Source organism: Bos javanicus, chromosome 15 (assembly GCF_032452875.1).
Source record: "Bos javanicus breed banteng chromosome 15, ARS-OSU_banteng_1.0, whole genome shotgun sequence".
NCBI classification, from domain to species: domain Eukaryota; kingdom Metazoa; phylum Chordata; class Mammalia; order Artiodactyla; family Bovidae; genus Bos; species Bos javanicus.
The window spans coordinates 1,751,758-1,774,393 of record NC_083882.1 but is presented as its reverse complement, the minus strand read 5'-3'; the positions used below and the strand labels follow the sequence as shown (position 1 = coordinate 1,774,393).

General features: G+C 38.7%; 1 protein-coding gene across 3 annotated transcripts; it reads right to left on the bottom strand.

Annotated features, from left to right (window-relative positions):
- Positions 1-3,555: 3,555 nt before the first annotated feature.
- On the bottom strand, positions 3,556-14,105 carry LOC133261620 (myb/SANT-like DNA-binding domain-containing protein 4). 3 transcript variants are annotated; one of them, XM_061440058.1, is made up of 3 exons: positions 13,910-14,105; positions 6,112-6,734; positions 3,556-5,767 (listed from the first exon to the last, which is right to left on the bottom strand). In XM_061440058.1, the coding sequence occupies exons 2-3, from the start codon at positions 6,571-6,573 to the stop codon at positions 5,192-5,194; spliced, it is 1,038 nt and encodes a 345-aa protein (XP_061296042.1). In that variant the 5' UTR covers positions 6,574-6,734; positions 13,910-14,105; the 3' UTR covers positions 3,556-5,191. The 3 variants fall into 3 exon arrangements, with proteins under 3 accessions (XP_061296042.1, XP_061296043.1, XP_061296044.1); XM_061440059.1 differs by having other exon boundaries at positions 13,496-14,090; XM_061440060.1 differs by lacking the exon at positions 13,910-14,105 and adding an exon at positions 13,856-13,874.
- Between the last annotated feature and the right edge of the window lie 8,531 nt (positions 14,106-22,636).

Below are 22,636 nucleotides of genomic sequence, written 5' to 3'. Positions count from 1 at the left end.
TTTAAAAAATTAATTTATCAGGGGGAAGTATAATGTTAAAGCAAATATAGAGCAAACCAATGAAAATAATTTTTATTTCAAAAAATTATGGATAGGAAAGGTAGCTATCAATTTAAAATAAAATATTATAGAAATGCTATGATCTGCTTTTATTTTCAGGATTTAGTGACAAAGCATGAAGAGGTAGAAAAATGAAAATAGAGAGGCAAAGTAATAAAAAAAAAAAAAGGACAAATTAGGTAGAAAACAAAAGAAGTAAGGAATTCTCTTCAGTTACAGACTAATGTGTTTAATTTATAAGTAAAAGCCTGAGTGCACACTTTGTTTTTCTGCAAATGTATGGCCCCTATCTTCTTTAAAATCAGCATCCTTACAAAAGGTATTCTTCATGATCAGATTGACAATATAATTTAATGCCATATTAGGGAATTTCTGTCTAGAACAAATGCTAAACCAGATAAACTACCAATACCACTGACATAATCAGGAGCATCCAGATAAACCAGAATGGCCATGTAGTAGATTATGAGAATGAACACAATTCCTCACCCCTCTCTGTATCCATTTCTTTTCAGAAAGACTTTCAGTTCAGTTCAGTTCCTCAGTTGTGTCAGACTCTTTGCAACCCCATGAACTGCAGCACGCCAGGCCTCCCTGTCCATCACCAACTCCCGGAGTTTATCCAAACTCATATCCATTGAGTTGGTGATGCCATCCAACCATCTCATCCTCTGTCGTCCCCTTCTCCTCCTGCCCTCAATCTTTCCCAGCATCAGGGTCTTTTCAAATGAGTCAGCTCTTCACATCAGGTGGCCAAAGTATTGGAGTTTCAGCTTCAACATCAGTCCTTCCCAATCAACACCCAGGACTGATCTCCGTTAGGATGGACTGGTTGGATCTCCTTGCAGTCCAATTGATTTTCCAGAGTCTTCTCCAACACCACGGTTCAAAAGCATCAATTCCTATGCACTCTGCTTTCTTTATAGTCCAACTCTCACATCCATACATGACCACAGGAAAAAATATAGCCTTGACTAGACGGACCTTTGTTGACGAAGTAATGTCTCTCCTTTTTAATATCCAGTCTAGGTTGGTCATAACTTTTCTTCCAAGGAGTAAGCATCTTTTAATTTCATGGCTGCAGTCACCATCTCCAGTGATTTTGGAGCCCAGAAAAATAAAGTCTGACACTGTTTCCACTATTTCCCCATCTATTTGCCGTGAAGTGATGGGACCAGATGCCATGATCTTCGTTTTCTGAATGTTGAGCTTTAAGCCAACTTTTTCACTCTCCTCTTTCATCAAGAGGCTCTTTAGTTCTTCACTTTCTGCCATAAAGGTGGTGTTATCTGCATATCTGAGGTTTTTGATATTTCTCCCAGCAATCTTGATTCCAGCCTGTGCTTCCTCCAGCCCAGCGTTTCTCATGATGTACTCTGCATAGAAGTTAAATAAGCAGGGTGACAATATACAGCCTTGACATACTCTTTTTCCTATTTGGAACCAGTCTGTTGTTCCATGTCCAGTTCTAACTGTTGCTTCCTGACCTGCATACAGGTTTGTCAAGAGGCAGGTCAGGTGGTCTGGTATTCCCATCTCTTTCAGAATTTTCCACAGTTTATTGTGATCCACACAGTCAAAGGCTTTGGTATAGTCAATAAAGCACAGAAATAGATGTTTTTCTGGAACTCTTCTTGCCTTTTCCATGATCCAGCAGATGTTGGCAATTTGGTCTCTGGTTCCTCAGCTCTGCATATCAAAAGGTGACACTCTCCCCCACCTTTCAACTCTGGTATGACCCAATGATTTGTTTAGGCCAATATCATGCAGCAGAAGTGAAGTGCCAGTCCTGAGCCTTGGCCTCAAAACACCTTGAGCATCACTTCTTTCGTTCTTGAACTCCTGCTATCTGCACTAAAATAAGTCCTGTTAGATGATTAAACACCATCAGGAGAGCTGAAACAAACCCCTCACCCCAAACCAATATCCAGTTAACACCCCAGGAGCTGAACAGCCTAGCCAACCTGCAGCTGACCATGAGAAACCACCCAAGATCAGAACTACCCAAATGAGTTCAGCCTAATTGCCTCTAAAATCATAAACAACATGAGGCACTAAGTTTTGGAGTGGTTTATTAGACAGAAACAGCTAACTAAAATGATTTTGAGCTCCAAATCACTGCGAATGGTGACTGCAGCCAAGAAATTAAAAAACACTTGCTACTTAAGAAGATAAGCTATGACAAACCTAGACAGCAAATTAAAAAGCAGAGACATCACTTAGCCAACAAAGGTACATATAGTCAAAGCTATGATTTTTTCAGTAGCCATGTAGATATGAGAGTTGGACAATAAAGAAGACTAAGCACCAAAGAATCTGCTTCTGAACTGTGGTGCTCAAGAAGACTCTTGAGTGTCCCTTGAACAACAAGATCAAACCAATCAATCCTAAAGGAAATCAACCCTGAATATTCATTGAAAAGACTGATGCTGAAGCTGAAGCTCCAATACTTTGGCCACCTGATGCAAAGAGCCAACTCACTGGAAAAGACCCTGACGCTTGGAAAGATTGAAGGCAGGAGGAGAAGGGAGAGACAGAGGATGAGATGGTTGGATGGCATCACTGACTCAACAGACATGAGTTTGAGCACTTTCCTGGAGATAGTGAAGGACTTGGAAGCCTGGTGTGCCACAGTTCATGGAGGTCACAAAAAGTCAGACATGACTCAGTGACTGCACAACAGCAACAACAAATTACACAGAAACAGCTAACTAAAATGACTCACTCCAAGTGTGCCTACCACTTCAGAAATGCAGCAATGAAGTTTCCTACTACAGTGAACCAACTGAATCCATCTATAACTGGGACAGTGTTAAGAAGTTCAAAGCTCTTCAACCAAAGCCCTGGAAGATAGTAAGCTGATGCTTCTTTTTTTTAGGTCTCTTACTTCTAGGAACCAAGAATGCACCATCCATAAATAATACTGGCTATCTTCAATGCTTACTTCTAGGAAGTTAAACTCTATTGATCTTAAATGTTAATGCTAATACCAACTTGCCTTTAAAATAGCATTTTACTTTACATATTATTAACAAAAAAAGAACTATGAAGCATATGCAGAGCAGATAGCATTACACTCATTTCACAGATGAGGAAATCAAATCATAGTGTAAGTTAAATGACTTTCACAAGTAGCAAGTAACTAAGCTACAATACTTATAACTACATCTATAAACTTTCAGTACTCTTTCTCCTTAGAGCTTTTATGCTAAAATTTTGGGTCAGTATTGGCATATCGCTTTTTAATGTATTCTTTAATTAAACTGATGAAGTACTGTTTCCTTTCTTATAAAAGTCGGGCTAAAATGACTCAAGGCTTGTTTTAAGAAACAAAATAATGCATGAAAAGCATATAGCATAATCCCTAACACAAATATTAGGCCCCTTGCCCCCATTCACCATGATAAAGCTCTCTTCCAGCCTTGACAACCTCAACCCTCACAGCATTGAGCATCACTTGAAATGATAAATATTCACACAATTAGTATCAGCAAATTCATTTCTATGGTAGAAGCATTTATTTCAATTATACAAAAATAACACTATTCCAAACTCAAGGTAACTAAAATGTATATTTTTGCCTTATATACCCATACTCAAATGCTACATATGGTTTCAAGACATTCTTAAATAAACAAGAATCAATTTAGAATCAAGGTAGTATCTGTCAATAGACTTACTAAGGCTACATATACTGGAAATGGGAAAATACAAAATGATCTCATGCAGTGATTCTCAACTTTAGTGTGCATCAGAATCATCTGGACAGTGGAAAAATTACGTTTAGGAGACTGAAGGCAAATCACCAGATTAAGTAAACCCTGGGTCTCAGAATAAATACCAAAACGACTGACTAAAGATACAAACTCTGTTTCACAGGGAAGAACAAAGACAAAATGCATCATGATATATGAAATCAGTCATTTACGCAAAGTGTGAATTCTCTAAGCCTCAGGTTCAGGAATACTACTACTCTCAAGACTTTTTCTACAGATTAGGTCAGATAGTGTGCAAGAGTGCTTCCCTAATTCATAATACACCACTACTATCATTATTTCATCACCATCATTACTATTGGATACAGAGGACATTCTCCCCCACCCCCATTCCCAGTTCCAAATAGTTATTATCTATTTTAAAAATCAAATGACCACTTACTGAATTCCAGTTCATTGACTACTGGCACCATTTTTAAACTGGTAACATTCTTACTAGCTTCAACCAAGTATATTACGATTTCAATACATGGTTGAAATGACAATTTTTATCTAAACTACTGGCTTAGTCAATGGAGTCACAGAAGAAAGCATAAAGCTTACAAAAATGTGTGCTGTTTCTAAAGCACCAAAGGCTAAATGAATGAACTGCTTTGCAAAGTAACCCACTTTAGATAACCTCTGATGTTGCCTATATTCTTTTCTGACTCTCACATTATCTACAGATGGAAACAAAGGAATAAAACATCTATAATCATCATACCTACAGTCAATATACTATACAGTACTGTTTCATAAAGTTTTGGGCCATTTAAGTAATTCCCACATAAATATCTGCGGTTTTAACATTCTGAAACTGAAACATAGCTAAAGAGGTGCTCAGCCAGGCTAACACAGGGTTCTTCAACTTCAGCAATATTGCTATTTAGGGTTTGATCATTCTTTTTAGGGGGGAGGGTGGAAACTGTCCTGTGCATTGCAGGATGTAGGCATCCCTAGCCTCTATCTACTATATGCCAGTAGCAATGTGCCCAACTTTCCAATTCTGACAACCAAAAAATGTTGCCAGACATTGCTAAATGTCTTTGAGGGGCCAAAGTCACCCCCAGTTGACAACTACTGAGCTAGAATTTTATACATACATAATTGTAAACTCTGAGTCCATAGACTATACAAGACTATGTGTAATTTTACTAATTTAAATAGTACAACAATTTCTGCTATATTGTTTATGCTAGGGCACATAGTTTTCATAGAAGACTTAAGCATATAATTATCCACAAATAATCATCTTTTTCCTACTAAAAACACTAATATTAAACAGGGAAAAAAACAACAATACAGCTAATCCCGCAATGATTTTTAAACCTAAACCTGTGGTTTACAAACATTTGATAAATGGAGACCTAGATAAATCACTGCAAGTGTCCTTCCTTCTGAATTCGTAGTCTCTCTTTCTCTACTTGTAAGCGTTCCTTTTCAATCTGCAGCTTCTCTGATTCAAATTTCAAAAACTGCAGCCTATCTTTTTCCAGTTGTAAGCGTTCTCTCTCAAGTTTTAACTTCTCAGTTTCTATATCCTGTGGTTGATGTATGGACTTTTCCCCTTGACCAAGTTCACTTTCCAAAGATGGCTTCTCTGAGTTGACTATCTGTAACCTCAGCTTCTCTCTTTCAATCTGCAACCGCTCCTTCTCCAGCTGAAGTCGCTCATGCTCCATGTCTAAATGTCGCAGCCTCTCTTTCTCAATCTGTAGGCGTTCCTTCTCTACCTGCAGTCTTTCAGCCTCAATATCAAGCCTTCGTTTTTCCAATTCTAATTTCTGTTTCTCTATGTTTACAAGCAAATGGGGCTCATCATATGCAGACCTAGATGGTGTTGAGTTCAGAGTAAAAAATTCATCAATGTGGGGGAAATCAGGAAGTTCATTTTCCCTCCTGGAATCTGGTATGACTGATGACAACATTTCTTCTTCCTCTTCAATCTCAAACTAAAAGAGAAAAGTAGTTCTCAGCATTTATTTATATTCATGGTTGTTAATTTGTCTAGGCATTTCTTTAAAGCTTTCTGTATTTAAGCACACAAAACCATTTATTTTGAATTTTGAAAAATATTTACAATTGTGTGACATCATTAATAATGTACAGTTAAAAGAGTACATTGAGATGAGAAGAGATTAATGACAGTAAGATAGTAAAAAATGGAATGACTGTTATGTACTATTTTTAAGTTAGCTTGAAAATCTGGGAATTTCTTAACTGTTCTTGGTCTATAACAAACTCTCATATCAGAAATGAAGAAATAAAAAGAGGGTTCACATAGGCTAATACTTACTTCAGGACTCTGGGGATCTCTTTCTTCCTCTTCTACCTTGACCTCAGTTAAGGATCCACCTGCATCCCTGAAATCTGCCACATTTTGCCAATCAAAATTTGTATCACTTCGGAATCCAATCTTTTCATCTATCTCTTCAGTGAGAGAGTCATCTAAATCAGATGTGGGAAGGGGAAACCCTGAACCAACTAGCTTAATGTTTGCCTTCATCTTCTTTCTCTTCATAAGGGCTCGCCAGTCAAGGTACCTTCTTTTCACTTCTGTCCCTGTTCTCTGTTCTCCTTCTCCTACAGCATTCACACACTGTGCAATCTCCTCCCAGGCCATTCGCTTCATCACATTAATTGTTGTATTGAGCTGCTTGGAAAAAATTACTTCTTTCCTTTTCGTAATTTCTTTCAAAAGGGTCTGAGTTTCTTGTACACTGAAATTGCTTTTCCTTTTCCTCTTCAGTTGCTTCATTTTCTAACTTAAATGCAGTTTTTACAGTAAGGAAAGATGTGAAAACAATTTGAGGAAGAATTTTTCTACAAAGTACAAAAATCAAGGACAATTCCTTGTTAGTACTTTGTTTAAATCAGAGTTTTCCATTCATCTAGTAGCACAGGCAGGCTGGATGATGCCTAAAAAGAAAAAAGTAAAAATCAATCAGCCTGCAACTTTTGCAATATACTTCAACCCAATAAGTTATATAATTTAAAAACAAACAAACGCCCTCTTAATATGGCTCAAAACTGACTGCATTTTCTGTCTCTGCCAGCACTACCGCAATCCAAGCTACCATCTTCTCTCACCTAGGCTGCTGTAAAGGTTCCTAACTAACTGCCAGTATTCAGTTAGTTAGTTAGTTAGTGCCAGTATTCACTCTTGATCTGCTCCCTACTTTTGCTCTCCCCAAATCATCCTCTATACTCTAACTGCAAAGGCCTTCTTTAAGTCACCCACTGTTGTCAATCTCTTTCTCTCTTCAGGGTTTTTGTACACACTATTCCCTCTGACTAGAAAATAGATTATTCCCTATTTGGCCTACTTAATCCCTCCTCATCTTTCAGCTTGCAGATTAGACATCTGCTCCTCAGTGAATCCTCTCCTGACAATTACTCATTTTCCTCACCTAAATGTTACACTTGTGCTAATACACAACTAAGAGTGTCTCTTTCCCATTTCACTGTTAGTTTCAGGAGACAGCAACATTTCTGCTCACCATAATGTCTCCAGAGTCTAGCAGGGATCCTGGCACATGGCAGGCATACATATTATAAACACTTTTGAATGAATAAATGAGTCAACCTGCCAAAGTGACCACTAGATGTTAAAAAGCAAAAAAATATAAGACTGAAAGAGGGTGTACCTGAAACTTGTTAGAAAGGTAAACTTTTCAGGCCCCACCCCAGACCATTTGAATAGAGCACTCTGGGGGCAAGATCTGGCAATATATGTTTCAATATGTCTTCAAAATGATCCTAATATATGCTAAAGTATGAAAACCATGGTGTTGACCCACACCAGTAAACAAATGCTTTAAACACCTGATTCTTTCACACACTTTGATTTCAAGTCTTATACAAATGTATCTCTTTGGTGGAATCTAAAGCACATTCAGATCCTCAATACAATAGCTGGTAAATGTAGTTATTCTGCTATCTAACCTTTGCATTATGGGAAGGCACACAAACAAACTGGAAAAGATGCTGAATGGGTCTTTTCCTTGGTAAAGAGATTTTAAAAGTATGTAAAGAGGAACAAGGGCTTCCCTGGTGGCTCAGTAGTAAAGAATCTGCCTGCCCATGCAGGAGATAGATGTGGGTTTGAATCCTGGGTTGGGAAGATCTCTTGGAGAAGGAAATGGCAACCAATTCCAATATCCTTGTCTGGAGAATCCCATGGACAGAGAAGTCTGGGGGGCTACAGTCCATAGTGTCACAAAGTTGGACATGACTGAAGTGACTTTGCACGCACACATTCACACAAACTACGTTTTGTGACTTCAAATTCACTCACTGATCACTGCTACGGAGCTTCTTTTTTCCCTCCTTTACAAAATGAGAGGGTAGGCTGTTAAGGTGCCTTCCTGCTCTATCATTGTAGGATCATAAACATTTACTGCCAATAGAAAAAAAAATACCAATATCCATTAAATTCCATGTCCCATCATTAAGTCTGGATAAAGTTCTATATGTAGCCAGAAAACTCTCCAAAGTTTCAACCAGTTATGTTTCACTCTACCACAGTTTCTTCACTGAAAAACTTTAATATTTGCCAGTTTAAAATTTTTATTAGTAGAGTGAAAAATATTTCTCTGGTAATTGACAATATAAATAGTATTTTCTACTGAAGCACAAGTATAGTAATTAAGGTAACTAAATTTAATCAGTAAATGCACAAATCTTCTCTATCACTGTTAAACCTCTTCTCTCCAGGGCTTAAAAGTGGATGCAAATCCCTTATTTCTAAACCCTAATAAAAAAATATTTTTTATTAAGATTTCACTGCTTGTATGCATTTTTTCAGGTTTCCACTAATACTTATTCAACTGACCTTGTGCGTGTCTAGTAACATCATCAAAAAAATGCTCACCAATGCATCTTTTTGTTCCTAACCATTGATGTACAGTAACCATCTCCTGAACTACTCCTTGATGCTAAAATGAAGACCAGAGAGAACTAAAAACTTAAAAGAGCAGAAAATAAACCCTCAAAAAGTTATTGTCAATTTCATACACTCACAAAAAGGGCAGAGCAGGCAAAAACAGGAAAAAAAAAAAAAAGATTGCAGCAAACTATTCTAAAGCAGACTTCAATTACTTGAGACATTTAATAATAAAATTGAAATCCACTAAATTAGAATGTATAATCAAACAGTGGTAGCACTTTTGATCCTGTCTTAGGCAAATACTGCCATTATAGTCAAATATAAGCCTCTTGTCACTAGAGTATAAGCAAACATATTCATACATTAAAAAAGCATCAAAACAGACTGTGGCTCAGTGGTAAAGAATCTGCTCGCCAATGACCCCCTGGAGGAGGAAATGGCAATCCGCTCCAGTATTTATGCCTGAAGAATCCCATGGACAAAAGAGCCTGGCAAGTTACAGTCCATAGGGTTGCAAAGAGTTGGACACGACTGAGCATGCACACATTTCAAGGCACAGTGTAATGCATATAAGCACAAGTTGTGCAGTCAGATGCCTGGTTGGAATCCCGGCTCCACAACTTCCTAGTTTTGTGCCTTAGTTATTTTAATTTCCCTATATGCAATTCCATTTGTAAAATAATATTATTACTTCATAGAAATACCGTAAGAATTAAAGGATTTAGTAAAATATGAAGAATAGTTCCTGGTACACAGTAAGTTAAGTTCACTATTATTGCATGAAAGGCAAATCTCTAAAGGAAGAGAAAGGCCACAATAATATTGGTATTGTTCTAGTTCATAGGTCAAGTGGTAAGTCTGTTGGTCTTTATTACTATGCTTTATAACGTTAGGAGTACATTGGAGCTTGCTGATATGAGCTGGTGAAGGTCATTGTACACTTCCCAACTCCATATTCAGTAATGTCATGTTGGGAACTAGAAACTGGCCAAGATGGCAGTATTTACAACACAGAAATGGACAAATGTTACAAACTAGTATGTTTTTCTTTTCAGTGGTCAAGGACCTTGTTTACTAGTATACTTAAAGCTACATAATTTTTCCATATTTCAAATATTACCTAATAAAAAATAAGAAAATGTCATGTTTTAACATCTGATCCTACAACAGTTTAGTGAACATTCTAGAAGCCGTGTAATTTTAGAGGATCTCATTTAATTAACACTGACCTAACATTCTTTATGTAATTCAAGTTCTTAGTTGAGCTGGACTGGTATACTACTTTTCTCTAGAGGCAACTGAAGAATAATCAAGAAATACTATGTTTATGGGGCTTCCCTGATGGCTCAGACCTTAAAGAATCTACCCACAATGCAAGAGACCTGGGTTCAATCCCTGGGTCAGGAAGATCCCTTGGAGAAGGGACTGTCAACCCACTCCAGTATTCTTGCCTGAAGAATTCCAAGGACAGAGGAACGTGGCTACAGTTCATGGGGTTGCAGAGTTGGACACAACTGAAAGACTAATGCTTTCTTTCTTCACTATATTTATAAGCAACATAAAAAAGGAACTGAAGAAAACTGATTTACACATCATTTGCACATCATTAAACCAGCCCCAATATACTTCTCTTTAGTACCTATAGGGCCATTGCATCACATTTCAAAGAATTAGTGCAAACTTCATTTCCTCCTTCCTCTACCATTTGCTCCACCCTTATGGGGATCTAGAAGATGGTACCCCACCTGCTCCAAAGGCAGTATCTTCAATACATAACACTGTCCCTAATAGGAGGTAAAAATACAACATAAAATAAAAAAGTGATTGGGGGAGGGGAAAGAGCAGAAAATGAAACAGACAATAACTCAAGTAAGGTAAGCTAGCAAAACACACTGCTATGGGCAAAGTATATATTTAAAAGAAAAAGGCAGCCCAAGTCAATACAGGCAAAAAGCAGTTTATGAAATTAAGTGAAGACCTTAAATTACCTACCCTATAACTATACTAAAGAACATAACAGTTAACAAGTTATACAAAATTCTGAAAAGAATATTTTAAATAAATAGGCTATGAAGAACTAGTTAGGCAGTATGAACCAATGAGGAGCAGATATTAAAAATATATTTTAAAAACAGAATCAGCAGGTCAGATGTCCTTAAAAATAGAAAAGATTGCTAAAGTTACATCAAATTCCATATCAAATTAAGGCTGACTTTTTGTTTCCAAAAGATACAGAATGTTTCAGATACTTAAATGGCTTTTTGAACCATTTTAAAAGCACTGTCATATTTAAAAGGTAGAAGTATGGTAAAAATATAAATATTCAATAAGGGATTATATGAATAAACTGCAGTACAGCCACATAATGGAATATAATACCCAATTAGAGTATGAATATGGCTTAGCACAACATTATTAGTATGTTAATACAAGCCAACAAAATCAGAAAAGGAATATGTATGTATGTCTATGTTGTATACATATTCACAGAAGCTCAGTTTTCAACCTAAGAACATTTCTAGACAGAACATGCTATGCTCTACAAGTTCACTCACTCTGTCCACCATCATTCACCAGCTCTAGAGATCACATATATGGTCACTTATCTCAGTCATATAGCTGTTTGTTGGCCTAGCCACATGCTTCCACTATCAGGCTGTTATAATCACTTACTTTACATTAGAAGCAATAATGGATCAAAGACGAATATACTATTTCTAACAAATAATCTATAATCTATTAAAACATATATGCATAAAATTTACATGAAAAACTTATAATGGAGACTATAAACAGAAAGTTTTGAATAGAGACTACCAAGGCTTGTATATTAATTCCACTACTTAGAAGCTCTATGATCTGAATACATTACTTAACCTTTTAAACTTATTTCTTAATTTATAAATGGGAAAAATAAGAGAATACTACAATATTTTGAGGAGTAAATGAGACAACCCAAACAAAAAGGTATAATATCTAAGATATAATAAGCCCTTAACAAATATTAGCTATTATCTACTTCCTGGTACAGTCTGGACACAGTAAATGAATACTTCTTTACTCGATGAATAATGTGAATGTAAGAAAAGTGCACAAAGAGAAATACTAACAAAATATCCTGGGTGTTCTGAAGGCTTAATCTTTGGTTGGACCAAGGAAAGTTGTCAGAAGGAATTGGCATTTGATTTGGAGGGACAGTAATACATGGCAGAAGTATCAGGAATCAAAGTTAAATAACTAGGTTGGGGACAAACGTCAGGTTGGCTTGAAAGGCCCTACTCTTTGCTAAGAAACTTACTGCAAGAGGCAAATATATATGAAAATTCATATTTTTTTGAAATTCAAGCAATATGCCTTTTATATGGAAGCACTGTTACACAAACTATAACATACAAAATACAAGTGCATAGTAAACAATGATTGCAGTTGCCCACAGAATCTTTAGACAAAAATCTGTAATCAGATATTGCTGCTCTTAGAATGTGAGATCAATTTTGTAATGATAGAAATAACAATCCTCTTAAAACTATGCCTGAGTCAATACATTCTTAAAATTTGGGCAGCAGTTTCTATTATTCGCATATTCTGTGCACCACCCCCCCAACAATTTGCAACTCCGTATCTCTACCCTACAAAAGTGGTATCCCTTTGTCTTTGACCTATGTCCCTAACCCTTTGTTCTATACCAAAGTGATGGAACTAGTTCACTGATAAAATGCACTTTTTTTTTTTTTTTTTAAATTTCTGGCTGACAGGAATGGCTTGTCGGAATTTCCCAACCAGGGAATTCTGAGCCACAGCAATGAAAGCACAGACCCTATCCACTAGACCACTAAGGAACTCTTGACAAAAGGCATTTGCACTTTAACACACATTTTCTTCCTGACTGAAATTGATATCAAAATGTATCTTAGACTTCCGGTCAGTCATGGCTTAATTGTGTGAAAATCTTTGACACCTTCTGATTAATGTAAGATAGTATCCAAATCAAAGCAACCTTGAGTTGATATTTGGTAGCTATGCTTGCATCAATAGAAACTAAGCTATGTTTCCAGGAATTTTTTTCTCTCTTCTCCTTTACATTTTTGTACTCATTTAACGGTTTGGGTTTTCATCATCCATTACTCAATAATTTTACTCAAATATATCAAGCTCCTACTATGTGCCAGGCACATATTCTTGGTGCTGGGGCTAAATACTTCACAAAATATTTTTAAAAGCCATTTTAGATGTCAAATATCATCCCTTTTATATTGGTTGTCTTTCGTATCTTTACAAGAGGGAATTTAGTAGTTGCAACCTCTAAAAATTCATAGTTCTTCCACACCCAATCTCAGAGAACAGCCATTTTCCTGAAATCCCATTTCACAATCATTCTTTATTGGGTGGAAATAGGTGTAAGTAGTTCACTTGCATAATCCTTGTGAAGATGTACCACCAAAGGCGTATTACACCTGGGCAATTTTTTTCCAAGGACTAACACTTGAGAATGAAGTTCCTAAATACTGTATGATAAGACAGAATTAAGAGGTCTAAGGAAAATCGAGCATAAATTCTGGGTCCAAAAATTTTTTTTAGGTAAATTCATTAGATTGTTCAAGAAGAAAAACATCACAAAATCTACAAACTTCCCCCAACCCTCTTTGAAGTGGGCTTCCCACCTCCCACCAACACTGGGCACTACTGTCCCCACTATATTCTTAAAGGACATTCAACTCCCTGCCTGTAACTCGTGGTAGGTAAATGACTAAAGTTTACTTAAGGGTCTCCTGTTATCACATTAATAAAGTACCTTTCACTCCCATCCTCTCCCTTTGGAACAGCCCCTTGGGAGAATCCAGGAAGGCTGAGTTCCCAGGAGGTCATCCAGGAGGAGGGGGCGCGCCGCAGACTCGGCCACAGCCACGGCTGCACCTGACAGGATATAGGGCAACCTGGAAGAGAGTGCTCGCTCCGCAAATCAGAGCCCTGACAGGGGCCTGGAAACTTTCCCAGCCTTGCTCCAGAGGCCTGGGCCCTCCCCACCCTCCTAGGTCAGGCTGCAGCGGCGAATGCTATCTCTCCTGAGCGTTGTGGTCCGCGACGCCGCGCAGCCGGGTCCAAAGCCAGCGGCGGGGTGACCGCGGCCTGACGCCGCCCCGCTGGCACCTACCGTCCGCGGAGAGGCCGCCACCCTCACAGCCTCTTTCGCGGAACCGCCGCTCACCTGCAGGCCGGGAAGCGCCACCCCGCCGTCGCCTCGGGTGTGTGTGGGGCGGGGTGGCAAACAGAGATGCTTTATCAATTCCCCGCCCACGGACTCGGCCCGCCCCTGCCTCTACGCCATTGGCTGCCGCGGCCGCCGCTCGTCTAACGAGGCTCGCCCGTTGGCCCGGAGAACGCTGCCGTTCTGGCTGAGGGCCCGCCCGGGTCCGGCCTCACAATGGAAAGCGCGTCCCAAGCCGTTCCGGGTTAGTGCCCTGACTCCGCCCCCCGTGACTCGGCCTCCCGCCGGAGCTCCTTGGCGACGGGCCCCGTCAATCTAGAGCACTGTGAGGAAGGATTGGCCCCGCGCGGTCGCCGGCTGCGCAGTTCTGCCCGATTGGAGCACAGTCAGCTTCATCTCCAAACCATTCCTGTCCTTGACCCAAACCTGTTAAAAGGGCAAAGAGGAAGTCGGACCCTCGCATTTCCTCAGCTGGTTCCGAACCCAGCATCACCTTCTGCTCAGCCAGTTCATTTCAGTTCAGTTCAGTCACTCAGTCCTGTCCGACTTTGCGACCCCATGAATCGCAGCACGCCAGGCCTCCCTGTCCATCACCAACTCCTGGAGTTCACTCAAACTCACGTCCATCGAGTAGGTGATGCCATCCAGCCATCTCATCCTCTGTCGTCCCCTTTTCCTCCTGCCCCCAATCCCTCCCAGCCTCAGAGTCTTTTCCAGTGAGTCAACTCTTCGCATGAGGTGGCCAAAGTACTGGAGTTAGCTTTAGCATCATTCTTTCCAAACAACACCCAGGGCTGATCTCCTTTAGAATGGACTGGTTGGATCTTATTGCAGTCCAAGGGACTCTCAAGAGTCTTCTCCAACACGGTGACCTAATTTTGTCTCAGTCATTCCCTCTAAAACTACCCCTCCAAAAGTCACTGGTGATTTCCTTGCGGCTAAATCTAGTCATCACTTCTCAGGTCTTATCTTACCTCCTCATAAATATTCGACTTGTTGACCTTTCTTCATTTGATTTCTATAATGCTTACCCTGGTTTCCTTCCCTCTCAGTTCTTTTCTCTATCCCCTTTGCAATTGCCGAGGCTTTAGCTGCTATCTCAAGTTCTAGTTCTAGTGTTACTAATGGGTCTGTCTGTCCATTGCCTTTGTTCAGGCCTCCATTGAAATCCTCAGTTACATCAGTAGCATCCTTACTGGGCTGTCAATCATACTGCCAAGAGGACTGTAGTCTATTCTTCCTACTGAAGCTAAGACAAGCTGCTTACAGGTCACTAGTGGAACCATACTCACGATAAAGTACAAACTCTTTACAAGAGTTTCTTCTGTTTTTCTCTCAGGCTTCATCTTTCATCAACATTACCCCTCTTTCATTTACCTTCTTCCTTACCCCAATTACCTTGGTTTCTTTCAATTCCTGGACTTAACAGTGGCCTTGGTTTTAGTTTGCATTGCATTGTTTCCACTCAGAATGATTTCTCCCTACCTATTCCCTGCTATGCCCAGAATTTGTTTTAAAAGTTATTTTCCAAGTAAGCCTTCCTTTCTCTCCATTCACCCTATCTCCACTTACAAGTTGTCCCTCTAATGTAGGTTTGCCAGGTAAAAGACAGGATACTCAACTAAATTTGTAGTTCAGATATGTAACATAATTTTTAGTATAACCGTATCCTATGTAATATTTGACATCCTGTATTTTTATTTGGTAAATCTGCCAACCCTACTTCAGAATGCTCCCACGGTAGTTAGCTCCTTTCCTCTGACAGCTCTTATCACATATTTCAGGTGGGTAGGTCTTCCTTGTCCACTGCTGAAATTTCTTTTCAGTGCCTAAAATATAAGAGGCACTCAAAAGAGTTTTCATAAATAAATAAAGGAATATTCTGGGTGAATTGTGAATACTTGATCAATATTCCTGAAGGAATTCTCTTCCATAAAATAGAAGTACTTATGAAATAATGCTCTTTGAAATGTAAACAGTTTTGTTTTTGGAAAAATATGACATCTTGTGTTTTATAATTTGGGGTTTTGTTTGTAGTGGACATTTTCTGTGTGAGTGTAGTGAAAAGGCAAAAGAACAATCCATCGTTATTATGACCAGACTCTTTCTGACCTTTTCAGAGTCTGTCTACTATTTAAATCTATTTATTTACCTAAGTAAAAGGGTTAAGGCCTAGTAAGTCAGTAAGTATTAAGAACTTTCTGCCTTTATGTCATGAACTCTTTAAGCTTCCTCCAATTACCTCAATCTCTTTGCTGATTGAGAGGTCTTTTCCAGATACCCTCTCTTTTTTTGGTCTCATCTGTATCTTGTCTGAGTAGGCACAGAGCAACAAGGGAGAGATGAAAGGTAATCCAAAATGCTTAACATTAATATTAGTACCCCATTACTAACCTGATAGTCTTCTTGCAAATTTGATTTTTGAGATAATAATTTCAGGCAAGAAAATTGACCTAATACTTATTCTAGAACTGAGTTTGTTCCACTGCAGGAGCCACTTGGTAGATGAGCCCTTGAGATTTGGCTACTACAACCGAGTAACTGAATTTTAATTTAAAAACTAATACTCAATTCAGTTAATGCATAATGTCTAAGTATGTTTGGGAAACCTGAGTGATGTGAATCTACTTTTTCAATTATAAACTTTTTGATATATAAGTACAGATTTAATATTGCTGATAAAGAATATCTGAATTGAGATATGCTCTAAGTTTAAAATATATACATGATTTTGAAGATTTAACATAAAATGTAAAAAATCAGTGTCACACTGATCATTTTATATTGAGTATACGGAAAAGTTGGAATTATAATATATTGCATAATTATATTAAGGAAATATATTATTAAAATTAATTATACTTGTAAATTTTTTTATTTTTAAAATGAGTCTAATAAGAAATTTAAATGTATATATTTGAATAGTATAATATTTCTCGGAAAATGCTGTACTAGACTGTGCCTGGCCATAGCTTATCAAAAATTTCAGAGTGGAAATATAATTGTTAACTAAAATCTACCTATTTCACTGTGTATTATTTAACCAAAAAAATCACTTTTCCTGTCTCTGCCAAACATACTGCTGCTGCTGCTGCTGCTAAGTCGCGCCAGTCGTGTCAACTCTGTGCGACCCCATAGATGGCAGCGCACCAGGCTCCGCTGTCCCTGGGATTCTCCAGGCAAGAATACTGGAGCAGATTGCCATTTCCTTCTCCAGTGCGTGAAAGTGAAGTTGTGTCCAACTCTTCGCAACCCCATGGGCTGTAGCCTACCAGACTCCTCCATCCGTGGGATTTTCCAGGCAAGAGTACTGCCATTGCCTTCTCCCAAACATAATTTAAGATAAAAACCCAGTGAACATATTATATATGTTGTTAACTCTACTTAACTATATCAGTGCTGTTATCAATCTCCCTTTTTGCCTTTGCACATGCTATTTCCTTTTCCTTAGCACATGTACTGCTTCCTCCTTGTCTTGTCTGTATGACATACTCTTATTACGCTTTAAAATAGACTCTTCCCTGACAGTGTTAGGGATCAACATTTCCTTTTTTCTATGAGTTTTACACTAATACTGTTGCTATTATTGTTGTTCAGTTCCTAAGTCCTGTCTGACTCTTTGGACCCCATAGACTACAGCATGTCAGGCTTCTCTGTCCATCACCATCTCCTGGAGTATGCTCAGTTTCATGTCCATTGGGTCGGTGATGCCATCCAACCATTTCATCCTCTGTCGTCCCCTTCTCCTCCTGCCTTCAATCTTTCCCAGCATCAGAGTCTTTTCCAATAAGGCTCTTCACATCAGGTGGCCAACATATTGGAGCTTCAGCTTCAGCATCCAGTCCTTCTCATGAATATTCAGGCATGATTTCCTTTAGGATTGACTGGTTTGATTTCCTTGCCATCCAAGGGAATCTCAAGAGTCTTCTACAACACCACAGCTCAAAAGCATCAATTCTTCAGCTCTCGGCTTTCTTTGTAGTCCAACTCTCACATCCATACATGACTATTGGAAAAATCATAGCTTTGACTATATGGACTTTGTCAGCAAAGTAATGTCTCTGCGTTCTAATATGCTGTTGAGGTTTGTCATAACTTTTCTACCAATAAACAAGCATCTTTTAATTTCATGGTTGCAGTCATTTTGGAGCCCAAGAAAATTAAGTCTGTCAGTTTCCAATGTTTCCCCATCTATTTGCAGTGAAGAGATGGGACCAGATGCCATGAACTTAGTTTTTTGAACATTGAGGTTTAAGCCACCTTTTGCACTCTGCTCTTTCACCTTGATCAAGAGGCTCTCTAGTTCCTCTTTGCTTTCTGCCGTAAGTTCGGTGTCATCTGCATATGTGAAGTTACTGATATTTCTCCTTGAAATCTTGATTCCACCCTGTCCTTCATCCAGCTTGTGATTCATCCAGCCCAGCATTTCTCATGATGTACTCTGCACATAAGATAATAAGCAGGGTGACAATATACAGCCTTGACATACTCCTTTTCCAATTTGGAACCAGTCCATGTTACATGTGCAGCTCTAACTGTTGCTTCTTGACCTGCATACAGGTTTCTGAGGAGGCAGGTGAGCTGGTCTGGTATTCCCATCTCTTTAAGAATTTCCCACAGATTGTTGTGATCTGCACAGTCAAAGGCTTTAGCATAGTCAATGAAGCAGAAGTAGATGTTTTTTTTTCTGGAATTCTCTTGCTTTTTTCTATGATCCAACAGATATTGGCAATTTGATCTCTGATTCCTCTGCCTTTTCTAAATTCTTCTTGAACATCTGGAAGTTCATGGTTCATGTATAGTTGAAGCCTAGCTTGTAGAATTTTGAGCATTATTTTGCTAGTGTGTGAGATGAGTGCAATTGTGTGGTACTTTGAGCATCCTTTGGCATTGCATTTCTTTGGGATTGGAATGAAAACTGACCTTTTCCAGTCCTATGGGCCACTGCTGGGTTTTCCAAATTTGCTGGCATATTGAGTGCAGCCTTCCCCAGTACCATCTTGAAGGATTGGAAATAGCTCAGCTGGAATTCCATCACCTCTACTAGCTTTGTTCGTAGTGATGCTTCCTAAGGCCCACTTAACTTTGGGTTCCAGGATGTCTGGCTATAGGTGAATGATCACACCATCATGGTTATCTGGGTCATTAAGATATTTTTTGTATAGTTCTTCTGTGTATTCTTGCCACCTCTTCTTAATATCTTCTGCTTATATTAAGTCCATACAGTTTCTCTCCTTTATTGTGCCCATCTTTGCATGAAATGTTCCCTGGTATCTCAAATTTTCTTGAAGAGCTCTTTAGTCTTTCTCATTTTATTGTTTTCCTCTATTTGCATTGATCACTTAGGAAGGCTTTCTTATCTCTCCTTTCCATTCTTTGGAACTCTGCATTCAGATGGGTATCTTTCCTTCTGTCTTTTGTCTTTAGCTTCTCTTCTTTCTGCAGCTATTTGTAAGGCCTCCTTAGACAATCATTTTTCCTTTTTGCATTTCATCTTCTTGGGGATGGTTTTGATCACTGCCTCCTGTACAATGTTACAAGCCTCCGTCCTTAGTTCTTCAGTCACTCTATCTGTCAAATCTAGTCCCTTGAATCTATTTATCACTTTCACTGTATACTCGTAAGGGATTTATTTAGGTCATACCTGAATGGTCTAGTGGTTTTCCCTACTTTCTTCAATTTAAGTCTGAATTTTGCAATGCGGAGTTCTTGATCTGAGCCATAGCCAGCTCCTGGTCTTGTTTTTGCTGACTGTATAGATCTTCACCAACCTCTCCTGCAAAGAATATAATTAATCTGATTTCAGCATTGACCATCTGGTGATGTCCATGTGTAGAGTCTTCTCATGTGTTGTTGGAAGAGGGTGTTTGCCATGACCAGTGCATTCTCATGGCAAAACTCTGTTAATCTTTGCCCTACTTCATTTTGTATTCCAAGGCCAAACTTGCCTGTTATTCCAGGTATCTCTTGGCTTCCTACTTTTGCATTCCAGTCTCCTGTGATGAAAAGGACATCTTTTTTTGGTATTAGTTCTAGAATGCCTTGTATGTCTTCATAAAATCATTCACCTTCAGATTCTTCAGTATTAGTAGTGTGAGCATAGACCTGGGTTACTGTGATATTGAATGGTTTGCCTTGGAAATGAACAGAGATCATTTTGTCATATTTGAGATTGTAACCAAGTACTGAATTTTGGACTCTTGTTGAGTATGAGGACTGCTCATTTCTTCTAAGGGATTCTTGCCCGCAGTAGGAGATATTATGATCATCTGAATTAAATTCACCCATTCTGATCCATCTTAGTTCACTGATTCCTAAAATGTTGATGTTCTTTCTTGCCATCTCCTATTTGACCACTTCCAGTTGCCTTGATTCATGGACCTAACATTCCAGGTTCCTATGCAATATTGTTCTTTACAACATCGGACTTTATTTCCATCACCCGTCACATCCACAACTGTGTGTTGTTTTTACTTTTGCTCAGTTTCTTCATTCTTTCTGGAGCTATTTCTCCACTCTTCTCCAGTAGCATATTGGGTACCTACCAACCTGGGGAGTTCTTCTTTCAGTGTCATATATTTTTGCCTTTTCATACTGTTCATGGGGTTCTCAAGTCAAGAATACTGAAGTGGTTTGCAGTTCCCTTCTCCAGCGGACCACATTTTGTCAGAACTCTCCACCATGACCTCTGTCTTTGGTGGCCCTACACATCATGGCTCATAGTTTAATTGAGTTATACAAGGCTCTGATCCAAGTGATCAGTTTGGTTAGTTGTCTGTAATTGTGGTTTCCATTTTGTCTACCCTCTGATGGATAAGGATAAGAGGCTTGTGGAAGCTTCCTGATGGGAGGGACTGGCTGTGGGGGAACCTGGGTCTTGATCTGATAGGCAGGGCTATGCTTATTAAATCTTTAATCCAGTTTTCTGTTGCTAGGTGGGGCTAGGAGTAATGGCAGTAATGGCTACCTCCTTCAAAATACTTATTCCAGAACTGTTTTATTCGATGCCCCTGACCCCAGAGCAGGCCACTGTTGACCCATGCCTCCTCTGGTGACTCCTGGACAGTCACAGGCAAGACTCCAGGAAACTCACTGGCTCAGTCTTTTGTGGGGTCACTGCTCCTTTCTCCTGGGTCCTGTTGCACACAAGGTTTTGTTTGTGCCCTCCAAGAGTCTGTTTTCCCCATCCTGTGGAAATTCTATAGTTAAATACCACTGGCCTTAAAAAATCAAATTTCCTGGGGGTTCTTAGTCCTTTTGCCAGATCCCCAGGTTGGAAAATTTGTTGTGGGACCTATAACTTTCACAACAGTGTAGAACTTCTTTGGTATAATTGTTCTTCAGTTTGTAGGTCGTCTGCTCAGTGGCTCTATGGCAGAGCTCACATGCCATACTCAAGACGGTATCTTTTAATATCCATTTTCTAAAAAAGAAAACATGTCCAGAGTGATTTATGACTTATGTAATAAACTAATCAGTGGGTAATCTGAGACTACCTCAGAAGTTGGCAGCTCCTGCTATATTTTCTCTCTATTATATAACTTCAGAGTCATACTGTTCCTCTTCATGTAGCATGTTCTTCTATATGAAATTATTTGATTTTTCAAAAACTTTGCAATTGAGAAACAAAAGACAGACAAACATAAAATAGACCCATGTTATGTCCTTTCTGAATTCCTTCCATTTCTATAGTACCCAGCTAGAAGATGTAATAGCTGCTAAAATTGCTAGATTCTTACTAAATACTCTGGACTTCCCTCATGGTTCAGATGGAAAAGAGTCCACCTGTAATGCAGGAGACCTCAGTTCAATCCCTGGGTCAGGAAGATCCCCTGAAGAAGGAAATAGCAACCGACTCCAGTATTCTTGCTTGGAGAATTTCATGGACAGAGGAGCCTGGTGGGCTAAAGTCCATGGGTTCACAAAGAGCTGGACACGACTGAGCAACTTTCACTCATTTTTAAGTACTATGCTTACATTATCTCTTTAAAGGGGTTTATAGTTAGGGAAAATAAGTCAGGGGGCTTAGTTTATATTGAGCTATGTAGGCCGTTTTGGATATTTTGGAAACTAATCCCTCATTGGTTCATCATTTACAAATAGTTTCTCCCATTCTATACTTCATCTGATTTGTTTTGATTATGTTTTCCTTTGCTGCACAAAAACTTTTAGATTTATTTAGGTACCATTTTTTTGTTTTGTTTTGTTTTTATTTCTGTACATCTAAATAAATAGATTCAAAAAAGTATTGCTGCAATTGGTATCAGAGTGATCTAAATATGTTTCCCTCTAGAAGTTTTATAGTATCTGGTGTTACACTTAAATTCATAATTCATTTTGAGTTTATTTTTATGTGTGGTATTAGAGAATGTGCCAATATCACTCTTTTACATGTAGCTGGATTCTTGCTCCCATCGTCATAGATAAATTGACCATAGGTTCAAGGGTTTATTTCTGGGATTTCTATACTGTTCCATTGATCTATGTGTCTGTTTTTCTGCCAATACCATTGACTATTATAGCACTGTAGTACAGTCTGAAGTCAGAGAACATGACCCCTCCAGCTTTATTCTTTTCTCAAAAAACTTTTGATTATTTGTGGTGTTTTGTGTTTCAATACAAATTAAAAACTTGTTTTTTCTAGTTATATGTAAAGTACCATTGGTAATTTGATTGGGATGGCATTGAATCTGTACATTGTCTTGGGTAATATAGTCATGTTAACAG

Excerpts from the sequence above, each read along its gene's own strand:
- LOC133261620 (XM_061440058.1), bottom strand. The coding sequence starts at position 6,573 with ATGAAGCAACTGAAGAGGAAAAGGAAAAGCAATTTCAGTGTACAAGAA. Across the intron at positions 5,768-6,111 it reads GAGATCCCCAGAGTCCTGAA|TTTGAGATTGAAGAGGAAGA; the intron begins GTAAGTATTAGC and ends TTTCTCTTTTAG.